Here is a 19,476-nt window from a genome sequence, read left to right as displayed (position 1 = left end):
TCTGTAGTATTTCTTAATGAAAATAATCAAAATATAGATAATAATTTTGATATTAATTGTATATTAAAAAATAAAGAAAATGGACAAATGAAAATTATTAAAGGAATAAAATTTAATGAAATTTGAAAATTTTATAATATATAGAATACTAAAATAATTTATAATAAAATTTGATTTATAATAAATAAAAATAAAAATAAAATAGATAATAGTAATGAATTTAATATTATAGAAGATGGAGATAATATGAAATAGATTATAGATATTGATAAATCTATAGAATATAAAAGTAGTGAATTATATTGCAATAATACTATAATAAATATTAATAAAGATATTATATACTCATATGATTTTATTAATAATACAGTAGTAATAAAATATGATATAAAATTATATGACAAATATTTTAATAAAATAGAAAATGATTATAAAATTTTATTTAATAATATAGAAATAAATAATACTAATAATGAAATTATAATTAAAAAAGAAAATATATGAATAGAAAATTATTTAGATATTGTTATTGATAATTTAATATGTAAGAGAAAAATTATATATTATAAAAACGATAATAGTAATAATTGTAATGAATCATAGTTTAAAATTTATTATAATATAATAGATGAAAATAATAATAACATTAATAACAATATAAACAAAAGTATAGAATTTAATTTTATTAAATAGAATGATTGTTTTTATAGTAGTATAGATTTATATACAGAAGATAAAGATATTGATATTAAAACAACTAATATTAAAAAAGAAAGTAATAAATATATTATAATAAAAACTATATTAGATACTAAATATTATAATAAAATATATAGATTTAATATTGTATTAAATAGTATTATAACAAATAAAACAATTGATATAAATTTTATAAATCAAAAATATTTAAATAATACATATTATATATAGAATATAAGAAATATATATAAAAATGAAAATAACAATATAAGTATTATTTTATTATATGGAAATAATAAACCTGTATCTAATGAAGAATTTAAGTATATATATGATAGTGAATTTATTATAGATTAGAAAGAACTTATTAAATCAAATGATAATGGTGAAATAATTTTAAATATAAAATTTATAAATGAAGGTTATAAAATATTAAAATTATATTTAAAAAATTATAGTATAATATAGTTTAATATAGAATTTACTATATATAATAAAATTAATATAAACAATATACAATTAAATATAAATGAAAATATAAAAAATGAATTTATAAATAAAAATATAGAAGATAATAATATTACTATTAATATTATTAATGATAGTAATATCATTAATAATAGTAGTAATAACAATAACAATATAATAAAGAATATGAATATTGTTCCTGTATATGGTTGAATAAAATATGATAATGACAATGATTTAAATACAAATAATATTTATTATTATAATACTAATAATAATATTAAAAAAGAAAAAATTTATTTATATTATAATAATATTCTTATAAATACATTTGAATTTGATATAAATATTAATATAAGTTATGAGTATGTAGAATGAATTTATGATAGTAATAATTCTAATATTAAAATAAAGATTTTTGATATATTTGATAAATTATTAATAAATGAAAAATTAAATGTAGAAATTATTCCATTATATAATACAAATGAAAGAAATTTAAATAATAAAATAAAATGTGAATTAATAGATAGTAACTATAACTATAGTTATATATGTAAAATAAATAATAAAATAATACCTTAGAAAGTATATTGTCTTTTATATATTAATAATAAATTACATAGAATTAAACCATATTATACTATATATAATACTCAATTAGATAAATCAAAAACTATTGTTATATTATCAAATATTTATTTAAATAAAAATTTAAATTTAAAATATTTTATTACATATTATGATACAAATAATCATATAATAAATGAAAATAATATAGATTATAAAATTGATTATACTATAAACTTCAATGTAGATAATATAATAGATGTAGATAAAAAAATAAAGAATTAAAATTAATTAAAAATATAAATGAAAGAGAAAGAGAAATACATATGTATTTTATAATAGATAATCAAATAATAAATATTAATAAAATTATTATTTTATATGAAAAATGTCAAATAAATATATATAATTATAATGAAATTATTAAGTAGATAAATTAGATAATGTCAGAAGTAGATTGTAATATATAGATTAATAATTATATTAATAAATATCAAAAATAATGTAATTTTTGCTAAACATACTAATAATATAAATAATATAATATCAAATATAAGTAAATGTGCATATATAACAAAATATTGTAAAAATAATATAACTATTAACAATACATTAATACATTTAAATAATATAGAAAATTCAATTTCATGTAAAGAACAAGCATATATTATACATAAGTGATGTTAGAATGATTTTACAGTACAAGTATTTACATATTCTAAATTTAATGGAAAAATATATAAATATCCTAAATCATTATTAAATAAAGATAAAGAAGATTGTATTATAAAATTAGATAAATGTATTAAATCTAAAGAATCTAATATTATATTACATAATAAATCTAATTATTTAGATCCTACTGATGCTATAGAAGAGTGTAAAATTAATTTATATAAGAAAATATTAGAATGTGAAAATAATATAGAATCAAATAGTAGTTTTATATATAAAGGATATATGAATTTAAATTATATTTATCCTCCTATAATGAAAATAAATAATGATTATTATGGTTCAGGTGGTTGTTGATTATTTAATATAGTATGTAATGAAAATAGTATAGATATAAAAAAGAATGAAATAAGATTATGAAATTCTATTAATGAATTAGATACTGAATAGTCATGTTTTTATGAAACAATTAATTTTTATAATAAATATAAAAGAAATAATAATTGTAACTTATTAGAAGTAAAATCAATATTTTTAGAAAATAAAAAAATATTTTAGTATCCTATTGAAAATATAACAAATACATATTATAATTGTTATATTAAAGATGATTATGTTAATACAATATATTAGTAGAAAATATTAATAAGTATTCTAAAAAATAATAAATTATATTTACTATATAAAGGAATAGATTTTTATAATAATCAATATATTAATATATATTTAGATAATAATTATAATATCTCAATAATATCAGATTCATATTATATTCATATAGATATTAATAAAAATAAAATAATATTTAATAATACAGAAATTTATAAAAACATAGAAAATATTTATTTTAAATTATTATATACAAATAAACAAATAGATTTTAATATAAATATAAAACTATCATGATATAATAATATAAATTTGAATTTATATGATGGAGATAAATTATGAATATCATTAGATAGTATATGTTATCCAATAAATAATATTTTAAATGAAATTGAAATTAATGAAAATAATTATATTAATATAATAAATAATTATGAAATAGAAAATGATTATTATATTAATATTAATAATAATATTAATAATGAAATAATAGAAATTAATCCTATATGTAATTTTAATAATGAAATTATAAAAAATAATATAATTGATATATGTTCTACTTATTTAGAAGAAGATTATAAAAAACTATGTATAAATTTCTTATGCTGAACAACTATTCCTAATATTAATAAAGAATGAATAGATATTAATATAGAATATAAAAAATTCCCATATAAAAATATAAAGTTATTTATGGAATAGAAAAATATATTAGAAAAAATAGATATGTTATATTCATGAAATACATGTATATACAGTATAGATTATTGTTAGAATTATCCATAGTATAGTGGTATATGACCTGATTTATATTCTGAAAATATACTTCTAAGTAATATTTATCCTATTAATTGTATATCAAGAGCATATGATATATATAAGTTATGTGGAAATAATAATGCAACACTTATAGTAAAACATAAAGATTTAGATAAATATATAATAAGAAATAATCAAAATATAAACTCAGATAATAATTGTATTATATCTCTAAATAAATGTTACATTAATAAAATTTTAGAAACTAAAAAAATGTTTATAGATTTATATGGTAAACATATTTTAAAATCAGATTTGTTAAAAGAGATATGTTTTAATAGAGCTAAATTTATATACTATGAAATATGTAAAAATAATTTAGACAATAAAAGTGAAAAACAAGATTTAGCTATTATAGCAACATTTTATCCAGAAAATATTTCTGAGATATATCAAGAATAATAACCTATATCAAATTTTAACTTAACTATGTAATGATTTTAATTTTTTTTTTTTTTTTTTTAATTTTTTATATTTAAATTTATGTATATGTATTTTCATAAAGATAAAAAATATTAAATTTATGAAAAACACAAAGTATATAAAAATAAATAAGAAATGAATAACACCATTAATAAAAAAGCAAAAATAATATCAATAATAATTTTCTTCTTAATAAAGATATTGTTAACAAATTATATTATTAATTATATATTGTTATATAGAAAATATTAGTATAACAGTGGTTCTGTATGAGAAGATTTGAAAATTATAAAAAAAGATACTAATATTATAAAAGTATAGAAAATATGATTATATTTATATAGAAAAACATATTTTATAATTATGGCTTTATTTAATATATTTAATAAAAATTTTTGATATAAAATATTTAATTCAGTATATGACTTTATTATTAATAATAAAAATTTTAAAAGAAAACCAATTGAAGAAATAAAAATAGTTGTTGATGATAGTTATAATATAGAGAATAATGAAATTAATGAAAATAACAATAATAAAAATAATAGAATACAAATAGATATGTAAATAAGTAAATTTTTAATTATTTTTAAATATAAATATTATAAGTTATGTATGTAATAAGTATAAATAAAGTATATAGTAATATTTTATTTATGTAAGTATAAATACATAAAGATAAAAAATGAAATTTAATGAAGTCAATGATATTATAAAATAGGGAATGTACATAGTTCCATATACAAAAATTGATGAGAATGAATGAAAAAAATTAATATCATAGAAGAAGAAGTATCAATAGCCCTTATATAGACAACCATTAATGTTGATTAATATAATATTTGCAGAAATGAATGAATATTATATGAATGGTTATAATAAAAATGAAAAATTATATAATGAATATTGAACTACAGAAGACATGTCATATAGAGATAATTTATTAACAAATAAAATTTTACATAATTTCAATATACTACAAACTAGAATACCTAATATATTAAGATTAGTTTTTCCATTAAAAGTTAATTTTCTTAGTTATATATATGTTTATAATTGAAAAGATATTAGACTTCCTTTAATAAATCATTTTAAAACATGTAATTGAAAAAGAATAAAATATAAAGTTAATTTAGATGATGGTAATAAAGTATTTAAATACATGATTGACTTAATTGATGTAATAGATGATTATAAATTTTTATCTAAAGATAAGGAATTATGAGAAGATACTGTTAATGAAATAAAAGAATTAAAGAAAAGTAAATCTGTTGAACATGATAATAAAATGAAAGAACATAGAGAATGATTGATTCTTAATAATACAAGTAAATATGAATAGTCAGTAATAGTATTAGGAAAACCAATAAAAGAAGAGAAAGAAAAAATAGTAACAGTAGATATAACAGATATAGAAGAGGAAATAGATAAACTAATTGAATGAATAGAATAGGATAATGATAGTGATAATAAATATATAGAAAAAAGTAGTAATAATAATGAAAATAAAGAAAAGAAAATATTAAATAAAGATAATAATTTTAATACAATATTTAAAGATAAACCAAATCATATATATAATTGTTCTAGTAATGAATTAAAAAACATAATTGATGAATATAAAAATCATGTAGAAGAAATATATAATAATAAAGAAATTAATAAAAATAAAAGAATAAAAACAGAAAATAATAAAATAAATTATATAAATAATAAAATTAGTATTATTGATTCTGAAGATGATCCTTTATATTATTTTACACTCTATGATGAAACCAATAATAGTTATTTAGAAAAATCTTAGAATGATATTAGAATGAAAATTAAAAAAGAAGAAAAAGAAATTGAAAATAATATTGAATTTGAACTTGTTATTAAATATAATAGAACTTTAGAAATAAATAAAATTGATAAAAAAGTATTATTAAATTTATATGAAGGAAGGAAGGAAAGAATATATTGTTATAAGATAAATGATATAATATGAAATAATAATAATAAATCATATAAGTCATATAATATAAATAAAGAAGAAATTATAAAATGTCTTCCTGAAATTCCTGTTATTATAGATTATACTTAGAGATATGAAGATATTTTAAATATAGCTAAAAATACTTTTAGATATTTTGTTCATATTTATAATAATGGAAAAAACTATAAAATATATAGTAGTAATAGAAGTAGTAGTATTATAATAGAAGATTATTATTATTCAACAAATCATTCATGTAATAAATGTAGTTGATTAAGAGAAATTTTATATAAAAATAATGAAACACCTTATATTGATGTCAAAACTTTGTAAATTTTTACAAAAATAATTAATAATAATTTTGATTATTTTTTAAAAATCTTTCTTAAATTTAAAATTATAATTTATTTTTATATCGATTAATTATTTTTCTTTTTCTACATTTATATATAATAACCCCAATAATTATTATTATAGATATTATTATTAGAACTATATAAGCAATTGCTTTTTTTTATTTTCATTTTATATCTTTTCATTCCTATAATAAATTCTCTGTTAATAATAAAATTCTATTATAATAATGTATTTTAATAATTTTATTCTAATTATTGTCATCAAATATGTAATCTATCATCAAATTAATTTCATCTATCTAATTCTTTCTTATATCTTTAAATTTAAAAAATATATTTTTTAAATTTAACAATTTCTCTTTAATCTAATCTATATTATTTGTATAAAATTGTTCTATTTTTTTATATAAATTATCACAATACATATCATTTAGAAAATTTTCTAAAAAAATAACCCAATCATTTAAAAAATATAATTTATTATTTTTAAAATCTTTTCTAATTTCTAAAAACTAATTATACAAATCATTATTTTTTAATTTTTTTATTATTTCATTTGGATCTTTTATTAAATTATGTTCTTTTAAATATTCAAAAAAAATAAAATTCTTTTTAGTTTTATCTATAGAACAATAACACTTTTCATTTAAAATCTTCATTACAATATTATCTCTATTTTTTATTAATTTTTCTTCATTTCCATAGAATTTTTTTTCATTTGTATAATAACAAATTATATTTATTTTTTCATATATCATAATATCTTCATTATTAACTATAGTTAACTATTTTTTAAATTCTTCTATTTTTTTATTAATTTTATTTTTTTGATCATTTATCTATACTAAATTATTTTTTGAAATAATTTTATCTAATTTCTTAAATTCTTTATATATTTCTTCTAATTTATTATGAATATAATAATTTTTATTTTTTAATAATATATCATTTTTTTCATATAACTTTATATTTAAAAAACAATATGCTATAGTATAATATTTTTCTAAATTATATTCTATAATATTATTTGATCAATGATTTTCGTCTTTTTCATTTTTTATTATTATAAAATAATCTTGAAATGGATTAAATTTTATTATTCGTCTATCTTCCAATAAAATATGTATATTAGTTAAATTTTTGATATTATGATATATACTATTTTCATTAACAGAATTCATTATATCTTTATAAATAAGATCTATATAGTTTTTTATTAATTTTATATTATTAAAATATATTTTATGTGAAGGGCAATTTTTAAATTGTTCATGAAATTGATTTCATTTTTCATAATTTTCATTTTTTAATTTATCTCTTAGTATTTTATTCTATTCTATTATTTTATTATTTATTTTATTTAAAAAAACAACAACAATATCATCTTTATCCTATTGAACATTGTATCAAGATTTTAATTCTTCTTTCAATTCACTTATCTATTTATTATTTTTATCTGACATAAAAATCTAGTATATCATCTCATAATAGAAAATAAAAAATATTAATTTTAACATTTATCGGATATTTTTAATTATTTAAAAATAAATAATTGTTTTGGATCTAAATGATTCTCTACTATATTCAATAATAATCTTATATTTTGTTTCTATTCTATCGATATGTAATTTTTCATATTCAACAATAATTATTCTTAAAATATAAAATTGTTTTTCAATTACTGTATTATCTAAAATTAATAATGAATCAAGTTCATTAGATTCAGCTCATTCTCTAAACATTAAAATATATTTTCTTTATATCTTACTCCCTCTTTTTCATATGTTATTTCGTATGTTATACCATTTTTATTTCATAAATATTTTTTATAATTTCACCTCCCATATAAATATCATAGAATAACCTATATTTTCTAAACTAATAGAATTTTTTATTTAATAAATTAAAAATGTATTAATATCATTATATTGAATATATATGTTGATTTTGCAACTTTATTAAAAAATATTACTGTAAAATTAAAATAAGGATTAGGAAATAAATATCCGATAAAATGATATCTATTATGATTTACTATTGTAAGCTTCTAAATATCTGCAATTTTATTACTATATATTGTATATAAAAGATCTTTAATTAAAATATTATTATTAAAATCTTTAAAAATTATATCTTTGAGTGTTAAGATAATAATATTTAATACAAAAAATACTTTTTTAGTTTCTTTTAAAATATAATTTTTATCCTCAGTATCATTATATAATATAAGTAATTTATTAGGTATTGAAATAAAATCATATTTTACACGATACTCAATTTTTCTTAATACAACTTTTTTTATGATATTGTATATTACTTATAACATATAATAACTTTTTTCATTTTATATAAATTATTCTATCTAAAGATTCTTCAATATTAATATCTATTTTATTATTTTTTATATTTACTGATTTCATAAACAAAAATATATATTTATAATTTTTATAGTCTGATGCGTCTTCATGTAAAAATAATGACATACTATCTCCTATAGAAAAATATATTTGATTTCAATAATCATTATTATCATTATTAGTTGAACTTGTCATATAATAATTAACAATTTTTCCTACAAAAAATATACTATAATCTAGTTTTAATGGAAATATTATATGTATAAATTTAAGATGTTTTAAATTTATAAAAGATTCCATATTATTATACGGTAAAGTTTCATAATGAGACATTTTTATAATTAAATATCTTTCTAATGCAATTTTATTAGAACTAACATATAGTAAATTATAAAATAATAAACAATAATTATCATATTGATCATAAAATTCTTTAAATAGAATATTATTAAGTATATAATAAAATGATATTTTATCTTCAATACTCTAACATAAAAATAAATTTGAATTAATTTTAAAATCTTGATACATTGAATAAATATCTGATGATTTTACTGAATCTATATATTCTACTATAATTTCATTATTTAAAGTATTAATTTTGTCATTAAAATAATTACATATTTTTATTAATGTTAAATCTATTCTTATATATATTGTATATTTTGCATAATAATATCAAATTTTATAATAATTAATATTATACTATAAAATTGATAACATAAAAAGTACATTAAATTTTTTTTTTTCATCATTGATTTTATTGATATATATAACTTTTACATAATTTTTAATAAAATTATAAAATTATTAACTATATAAACCTTAAATAAAAAAATCATAATAATTAAATTATTTTTTATAATAAAATAAAAATATGATTAGATAAACTAATAGAATAATGTTTAAATATAAATAATATTTATAATAAAAATAAATATTATTAACAAATTTTTAAGTTATTATTATTTATAATAAAAATCAATAAAATAATTATTTAATCATAAAATATATTTTTTTCTTAAATTTAAATTTCTACTTTTCAACTATTTTTAGATTATATAGTATAATAGTATAAAATCTAATATAAAATAATTATAGATATGTAGTAACAATAAATTTATATCTATATTTATTATTCTATTAATTAACAATAATATTTGTATTTTCAATTATAAAGTTATATTTAAGATATATTAGTATTATAGAATATATCAATTAATATAGATAAGCATTGTTATATATATTTGATATCTTAACAATAAAAATTTATTCAATAGTGTAAATATTTTAGAATAAATTAAAAAAAGATGAATAAAAAAATGAAGATGGAATTTGTAGAAATAGATAATATATATATGATATATAAAAATTAAAATTATAAAAATAATTTAATTAATATCTGTATAATAATATTTATATATAATTATTTAATATACATTATAATATTTTATTTAATATAATTTTTTATATTAGATAAAGTAATAATCAAAATTTTTATATATATCCAATATATAATTTATTTAAAATTTTATTAAATAATCATATATTATAGTACTATTTTTAAATTTAATTAATTATTTTATTATCTTGCTTTTATACATATTTACTCTATCAGATGATATCTAATAATCCATCTATTTCTCTTCAGATTTATTATTATGTATATATTACTATAAAAAATTATATTTATTTTATAATAAAAAATATTGATTCTTCATTTTTATAATTTTTAAAATAAATATTTTTAAAATAAATAAAATATATAATTACTTAATCTACCTCTTCTACTTTAGGTTCCTAATTTCCATCCTAATTCTAATTATTCTATCCTCCTGGGAATCCTCCTCCTTGTGGAAATCCACCCTATGGGAATCCTCCTCCTGGAAATCCACATCCTGCTCCACCTTGCTATTGTCCATGTAGTTTTGCAAATAATCCCATTAATACACCATCCATATCTTTCTAAAACTATCCATACTATTCTACACTATTATTTCCATCATCTTTATTTAATATTTTCTCATTTTTCTATAATTCTTCTTCTATTTTTTGCTTTTCTTCGTCACTAAATTTATCTTTATTATCTTCGAAACTTCTTTTATACTAATAATATGATCCTTCATATCCCATTTTTGCAGTAACTTTTTCCTTCTCTAATTTATCTGCTTCTTTATACTATTCATTAGCCTATTTCATTTTTTCAATTTCTTCTGGTGTTAATCTATCTGGTCTATTAATAGTTAATGAATTCTTTTTATTACTACTTTTATCTACTGCTGTTACATTTAATACTCCATTATGATCTATATCAAATGATACTTCTATCTATGGTACTCCTCTAGGTGCTGGCGGTATTCCTGTTAAATCGAATTTTCCTAATAAATGATTATATTTTGTCATTTCTCTTTCTCCTTCATATACCTATATACTTACTCCTGGCTAATTATCAGAATATGTAGTAAATGTCTATTTTCCATTAGCTGGTATCGTTGTATTTGCTTTAATTATAGGTGCCATAATTCCTCCTGCTGTTTCTATTCCTAATGTTAACGGACATACATCTAATAATAACATTGTATCTGTATATTCATCTTTATCTCCACTTAATATTGCTGCCTATATTGCTGCTCCACATGCTACTGCTTCATCAGGATTTATAGTTTTACATAATTGATTTCTATTAAATTCACGCATTAATAATTCCTATATTCTAGGTATTCTTGTACTTCCTCCTACTAATACTAAATCATGTATCTAATTCTTTGATAATTTACTTTTACTTAATACATCAGTAACTACTTCCATACATCTTTTAAAATATCCACTACATAAGTCATTAAACTTAGCTCTTGTCATATTGAATGCTAAACATTCATCTCCTACTGGTATATCTCCTTCATATGTTTCTGTACTACTTAATGCTTTTTTTATTTCTTCTGATAAACCTATTAATTTCTTCTATAATCTTTTATTAGCTTTAACTTTAAAATTAGGCATTTTTTTTTCTACAAAACATACTAATTCATCATAAATCTTTGCATCAAAATCCTATCCACCTAAATGAGTATCTCCTCCTGTTGATTTAACCTCTATTACACCATCATCTATACTTAATACAGATACATCAAATGTACCACCACCTAAATCGAATATTAATATATTTCTTTCATTCTTTTTTCCTTCTTGCTAACGATCTAATCCATATGCTATTGCTGCTGCTGTTGGTTCATTAATTATTCTTAATACATTTAAACCAGCTATTGTTCCTGCATCTTTTGTAGCTGTTCTCTATGAATCATTGAAATATGCTGGAACTGTTATAACTGCATTTTTTACTACACCACCTAAAGCATTTTCTGCATATGCTTTTATTTTAGATAATAATACTGCACTTACCTATATTGGAGTAACATTTATTTTACCATCTTTACTCATTACTTCTACATTTGGATTATTATTTACACTAACTACTTTAAATGGAAATCTTCTCATATCTTCTTGTAACTCTTTATCATTAAACTATCTACCTATCATTCTTTTTATTTCATAAATAGTATTTTCAGGATTTCTTATTTCTTGATTTTTTGCTGCATTACCTACAAGTGTTTCCTTTTCTCCATATGCTACAATAGATGGAGTTGTTCTATTACCTTGATCATTTGTTAATACATCACACTTACCGTGTCTATATATTGCAAAACATGAAAAAGTTGTACCTAAATCTATACCTATTGAAAATTCTTTATTTTGCATTTTAATTTTTTATGATAAAAATAAATATATTTTTAAAATTTTTACATGTTTTTAGAACATTCTAAGAATATTTTTTTGTGTTGAATATAAATTTATTAATTAATGAAAATTAGTTATTTACACACTGACATATCATTTTTTATGAATCAACATTTTAAGAAGTAATACCGCGCTTAAACCTCCTAAAAAATGAATACCGATTGATAATTTATCTAGATCCTCTTTTACATACATACTTGGTGCATGAAATATTGTACAGGAATCACCTGCTACAAAAAGCTATTGGTCATCTATTACAAAATTTTTACTTTTTTCATATCTTCTTAATACTAATTTATGAAGAATATTAGGAAATCATTGCGTCATACCAATAAAGAATAAAGTATATCCTAAAAATAATAAAAACACTTTAATACTATATTTATTAAGTAAATGTTCTATTAATATGATTAAACTCTGTACAAATATACATGCTCCTAAAAAATAAATAAGTACAACTGCTCAGTCTATTTTAGAAGTATTTATAAATGTAAGTATTTCTTCATCGCCTTCTTTACATATTACATATCCTTGACGTTCTTCTTTTATTACGAATATTGTACTTAGAAAATATATGAAAAACAATACGAACTTAAGTTTTTCTAAAGATATCGATGCTATATTTAATGAAATTTTAAATATTATTTTTCATCTTCCCTAGCACAAGAGTGCGTGTAGAATAAAGGTTGCTTGATACATGTATTTTGTGATTAATAGTGTTATTTAAAGTCGTAAATTCTTTCTGTCTTTCAATTTTTATATCTTTTAATTTTTATGTTAATTTTTTAAAAATAATTTTTAAAAATTACTTAATACTTAATTTGAAAGAATTAAAATTAGAGTAATAATTTTCAAAGAATTAAATTTTTCTATATTTTTTTCATTATATATTTGAAATATACTTCCAGTTATTTGAGTTATAAAATTTTGATGATGTAATTCTCTATGTTTTAATATTATACTTAATATATTAAAAAATTCAATAAATAATGTAAATCTACAGGTTTTATATTAGATTTTAATAATATAGTATTAAAATTAATATTATTTTTATTTTCATTATAATAATTTAATAAAGAATCGATTATTTTTTTATCAATTAAAGGTAATAATAATGTTCCAAATATTAAAAAAATAGATTTTAATATTATTGTTATATGAATATTATCTTTTAACTCTTTTGTAATATAAAATTTTTCTATAAAATCCAATGTTTCATCTATTTCTTTATTTTTATTAAAATTATCTAATAATATAATTAATTCTTCTTTACTCATATTTATTAATTTATTTTTTAAATAATTAAATAAAATATCTAAATGATTATTTTTATCGTTCTCATCTTTTACTATATATTCAATAGAACTACCTAATAATGTAGGTAAATATGAATAATTTAATGTAATAAAATAATTATCTCCATTAATTAATTCTATTATTAACTATTCATTTATATTAATAATATTATTTTGAATATTATTTGTTAAATATTTATATAAATTATGTTTATTTTCTTTATTAATATCAAAATATATTTGTATTTTAGTACTTGATTTACCATGTAAAATACCTTTTTTCTAAGAAAAATTAAATTGTGGATATTTTTCAACATTATTTATTCTTCATTCTAAAGCAAAATCTATTAAACTTTCTAATACTATTTCTAAAGTATTACTTTGTTTTTTATAATATGTTATTGGATTAAATTTTAAAATATTATTTAATATATTTACTTTAGGGATTTGTTTATTTAATCATTTTTCTATTACTTCAGTATAATCACTTCTTAATTTATTATATTTTATTTTATCTAATTTATTAATTTTTATACTATATATACCAAATATAGGTTTATGATCAGAATCTAATGATGAAATTATTTGATTATATTCTAAAATTGTAATAGGTATTTTAGATTTAAATAATATTCTATCAGTATAACCGGGAACTTTATTATAATATTCATCCTATTTATTCATATATTTTAATCCTTCACTATTAAATATAACATAATCATCTGTATTATTTATATATTTATATGTAGGCATGAATTTAATTTCGCCTTCTTTGAATCCTATAAAAATATTATTTTTATTCTATTCATATTTTAAAGAATCTTTTTGTATTAACTAATTTACATTTTTATTTTTTAGTTCATTTAATAGATCATCATCATATAATAATCTATAATTAAAATCACCAGATCAAAATATTAAATCATGTTCAAATATATTATATTTAATTTGATCACCATGATTATATATAAAAAACAGATCTTCTTTATTATATATATGAGTAAACTATAATTTTTTAATAACATTTTCATATTCTTTATTTCTTTTTTCTGTATTATTATATTTAGCTGGAAAATGAGAAGTTATAAAACACATGTGTGTTTCATATAAAGATAAAGATATAGCTATACTTCCTTTATTTCCTATTAATCCATACATCATACCACTTGATACAGTTTGTATTTCAAAATAATTAATTTTATTATAATATTCTGATTTAATAAAAATTATAGTAAATAATCCAAACATTTGTTTATAACATACTAATTGATAAGAGTTTGAAAAAATATTTTTTAATATATTAATATTAGGATTTTCTTGTAAATTTAATGTATTTTGAATGAAACCACCTGGAGTTAAGTCTATAATTTCTTGTATAGATATAGAATATATATCTATATTAGGATATATTAGAGAATAATTTTCTAATTCTTCAAAAATAATATTATATGTTTCTAAATTTTTAGTTGCATTAATATTATAAGTTAATTGTAAAATAGTTATATCCTCTTGGTATAATAAATCTTTTTTATTTTTTACAAGATTATTAGATAATCAAGTTTTTCCAAATTTTTTTAATTTTTCTTTATTAAATATAATAGTTTTTGTATTATAATTTAAAATTTGATTAATATTTTCATTTTCAATCATTATTTATTAAATAAATTATATGTAAATTGTGTTGTTTATAAATTAATAAAATTAATATATTAAAAGTCTATAATATAAATTATTAAGTATTTTACAATAATAAATTCTTCAATTTCTCAAAAACAATGTAATTTTACTTTTTTATTAAAATTATTACATAAAAAATATATTTTTTCAGATAAAAAATTATTTTTTTGATTATTTATTGCGGTAATAAACTTATCTAGAATATATGATCAATTTCTTTGATGAATAAAATGAAAGAAAAAGGGTTTATCACTAGTAAATTTTTTATATATTTCATTTTTATTATAACGAGTAAAGTCAGAAAATGGATCATTGATATTAAATCTATAAATAAATAATTTATTTTTTATTTCTTGTAATATAAGTTCTAGATGGGGAGATGAATATACTAGTAAAGGTTTTGATAATTTTACATATTGGCTTCTTGATATAATATTAAAATCTATATCAAAAATTATATTTTTTATTTCTTCTAAAATATATCTATCTTTTGTATGTTTATATATGAAAGTTAATAATCATTTAATGAAATTATATGTATTATTTTTTATATTTTTTAATAAAATTAATTTATTTTTAATAAGATATATTAAGAAATAAATATTATCAGATGTATTATATATTAAATTATCATCTAATATATTTTTTACAGGTGTTTTTATACATTCTTTTTGTTTTGTAAAGCAATATTGACATTTATAAGCAAATATGTTATTAATTACGCATTTTGTTTTATTTTTTTTACATTCTAAGCAAGTATTATAAATTTTATTATTGATATTAATATTAAATATATTAGAATTATTTATTAAATCAATTTTTTTATCTTCCATTTAATTTAAATTAATTTTATGAAAATCAAAATATACATAAACTCAATAATCTAACACAAATAAATTATATAGCTATATTATAAAAAATGAATCAAGAAACAAATTTAAATGAAGTATTATAGAATTTAATAAAAGATGAAAATAAAGAAAATGAAAAACAGTATAAAACATTATATTTATTAGGATTTTTATTACCATCTCTTTGAATAATAAATATATTATTAATATAGTAGGAAAAGAAAGAAAAAAGATTTTCTTATTATTATAAAAATAGTTTTTATTATTTAAAATTATATATTTTTATTATTATTATTTGAATATTATTATTTTAGATATTATATGATAAATTCAGTTTTTTTAAAAGTATATCTGTTAATCATCATATCTATAAATGATTTTATTAATTATTTATATTTTATAATTAGAATAAATAAAATAACAACAAAAACAACTAATATTATTACTAAAAAATATATAATAATAATTATATATAATTCTTTTTTTTCTCTTTTTTAAATTTTTAAATTTTTCAATAGTCATATTCATATTTATTTCTTTTGGTTTTTTTAATATATCAAAAATAAGTTTTTACTCTTTTTTTAATTTATTTTGATTTTTTAATAATATATCAGCTTTATCTTTTGTAAAATTTTGATAATCTTTATATAATAATTTTATTATATTCATTGTATAATTTTTATAATATTTTTTCTTTTCATCATAATATATTTTTAAATTAAATATTTCTGTAAAAAAATCTATAGATTTATTAATTTTTAATAAATAGTCTTGTAAATTTTTTATATTATTATTATAATCTATTTTATTTATTTTAAGATAAGATTTTTTTTATTATTATTATAATCTATTTTATTTATTTTAAGATAAGATTTTTTTTATTAATGGATTTAATAATAACTATATATAGTTTATATTTAAATTAGATTTATTTTCATTTATTCGAGAAATTTTATCAAGATTTTTATTATTAATAAATTTATTTGATTCTATAAATTTCTTTATAAAATTTAAATTTGTTATAATAAATTCTGAATATGAAAATTTAGAAAATGTATTTTTCATTTTATATTAGGTAAATTTATAAAATATTTAAATAAATAATAATTATTTGTATAATTTTTTAAAGCTATCTTATATATCTAATTCTTTATTTATTATATAAGAATTTTTTAATATTTCATTAATAGAATCGAATTTAAATTTTTTATATTTTTCTAATTTATTTTCGTATAATTTATCAATTTTTTCTTTAAATATTCCTTTGTTTTATTTATATAAGGGGTTATTATGTTATTATAATCATTTTCATTTTTGATTATATTTTTATTATCTATAACCATATTAATAAAAATTTCATATAATATAAAATTTTCAACTATTTTATCTATATTTCTTTATGATATTTAAATATATTTTCTATAGTAAATCATAAAAAAACATTGATTTAAAAATAGGAAAATCTATTGAATATATTTTATTTATATATATTAAATTTTTATATAAATAAAACTTATTTATTTTTTCTTTAAATATTCCATTTCAATATAATAATCCAAATAATAATCTAATTTTAGTTTTTGAATATTTAAAAATTTATTTGTATTAATTATAAAATATAAAAATTAAAAAAAATAATTAATGAAATCATTTTATGTTAGATTTAATTTTATATATAGAATTATATTTGATTGTTTTATGTCTATTAATAAAAAATTAATCGATAAAAATTATAAATTAATTAATTATTTATTATTTTTATATATAAAGTAAGAAAATATTTAAATAATTATTTCATTAATTAACAATATTATTATTTTATAATTATAATAAATTCTAAATTAAATTATACATAAATTTTAATAAATAATGTTTAAAAATTAAAATATTTAATAAAAAAATAACTAAATAATTTATATTTTTTGGAAATTTATATTATAATTATTTTAGATATAATATAATAATAAATTTAGTTTTTAAATATATATTTATAATTATGACGATTTATAAATAATTTATTTTCATTAAAAAATAGTGTTTAAAAATACATATAAATATATGATTTATTTATTGGGTATATTCTTTTTATTTTTAATAGATATATATTGTGCAAATTTTGCATTAGAAATAAATAGATAGATTTATTCAGATGTTCATATAATATCATAGAAACATATTATTGTTGGGGTAAGACATTAGCCAAATACAAAAAAATTTATTAAATATGATTTATAGAGAAAAGGAACATTAAAAGTTGCAGTATTAAAAAATACAAAATGTTTTTTATAGTAGAATAAATAGTTTTCTGATACAGATATAGAAGAAGGAGAGTATTATAATAAATGTGATAATAATGAAGGTTGTTCTAATGAAGGAGTAGTAGATGGAAATGAAGTATCTTAGAATCTATGTATAGTTGTTAAATGTGATTCTAGTTTATAGGATTGTTAGGTTACAGGAACTATATGAATATATAATAAAATAGTTTTAGAAAGTGGGACAGACAATATTTCATATGGATATCCTATTATTAAAATTAATGGTCATGGGTTTTCAGAAAATATTTTATTATATGAAGATATTAAATGTTTTAATTCTGTAGATAAACCTGTAAATTGTAGAATATATAGAGTTAGAAATAGTAATAATATGGAGATTTAGATTAATGATTTTTTAGGTATGGAGGATAGTGGAGACTTTTTTATATAGATATATTTAACATTGGAAAATAAAACGTCAAAAGTATTAGTAGGATAGATTAATTTTCAAGGTACATTTGATGCATATTTTTATTATATTATTATTTTATTGATTATTTTATTATATATATTATATAAAATAATTTATTGACTTTATTTTTCTGAAGTTCCATAGGTTAAAAATAATAGAAAAATTGTAGTACCTGTA

The 19,476-nt window shown here is 15.8% G+C and overlaps 1 protein-coding gene across 1 annotated transcript; it reads right to left on the bottom strand.

Moving 5' to 3' along the window:
- Positions 1-12,140: 12,140 nt before the first annotated feature.
- Positions 12,141-12,707, bottom strand: LOC125290180 (heat shock protein SSA1-like). Its single transcript, XM_048237113.1, is given in 1 exon segment — positions 12,141-12,707. A coding segment is annotated over 1 exon segment (567 nt).
- Between the last annotated feature and the right edge of the window lie 6,769 nt (positions 12,708-19,476).

The sequence above is a fragment of the Alosa alosa genome, unplaced genomic scaffold (assembly GCF_017589495.1).
Source record: "Alosa alosa isolate M-15738 ecotype Scorff River unplaced genomic scaffold, AALO_Geno_1.1 AALO_1.0_unplaced_2, whole genome shotgun sequence".
Lineage (NCBI taxonomy): Eukaryota > Metazoa > Chordata > Actinopteri > Clupeiformes > Clupeidae > Alosa > Alosa alosa.
This window is presented reverse-complemented; position numbering and strand designations above follow the sequence as displayed.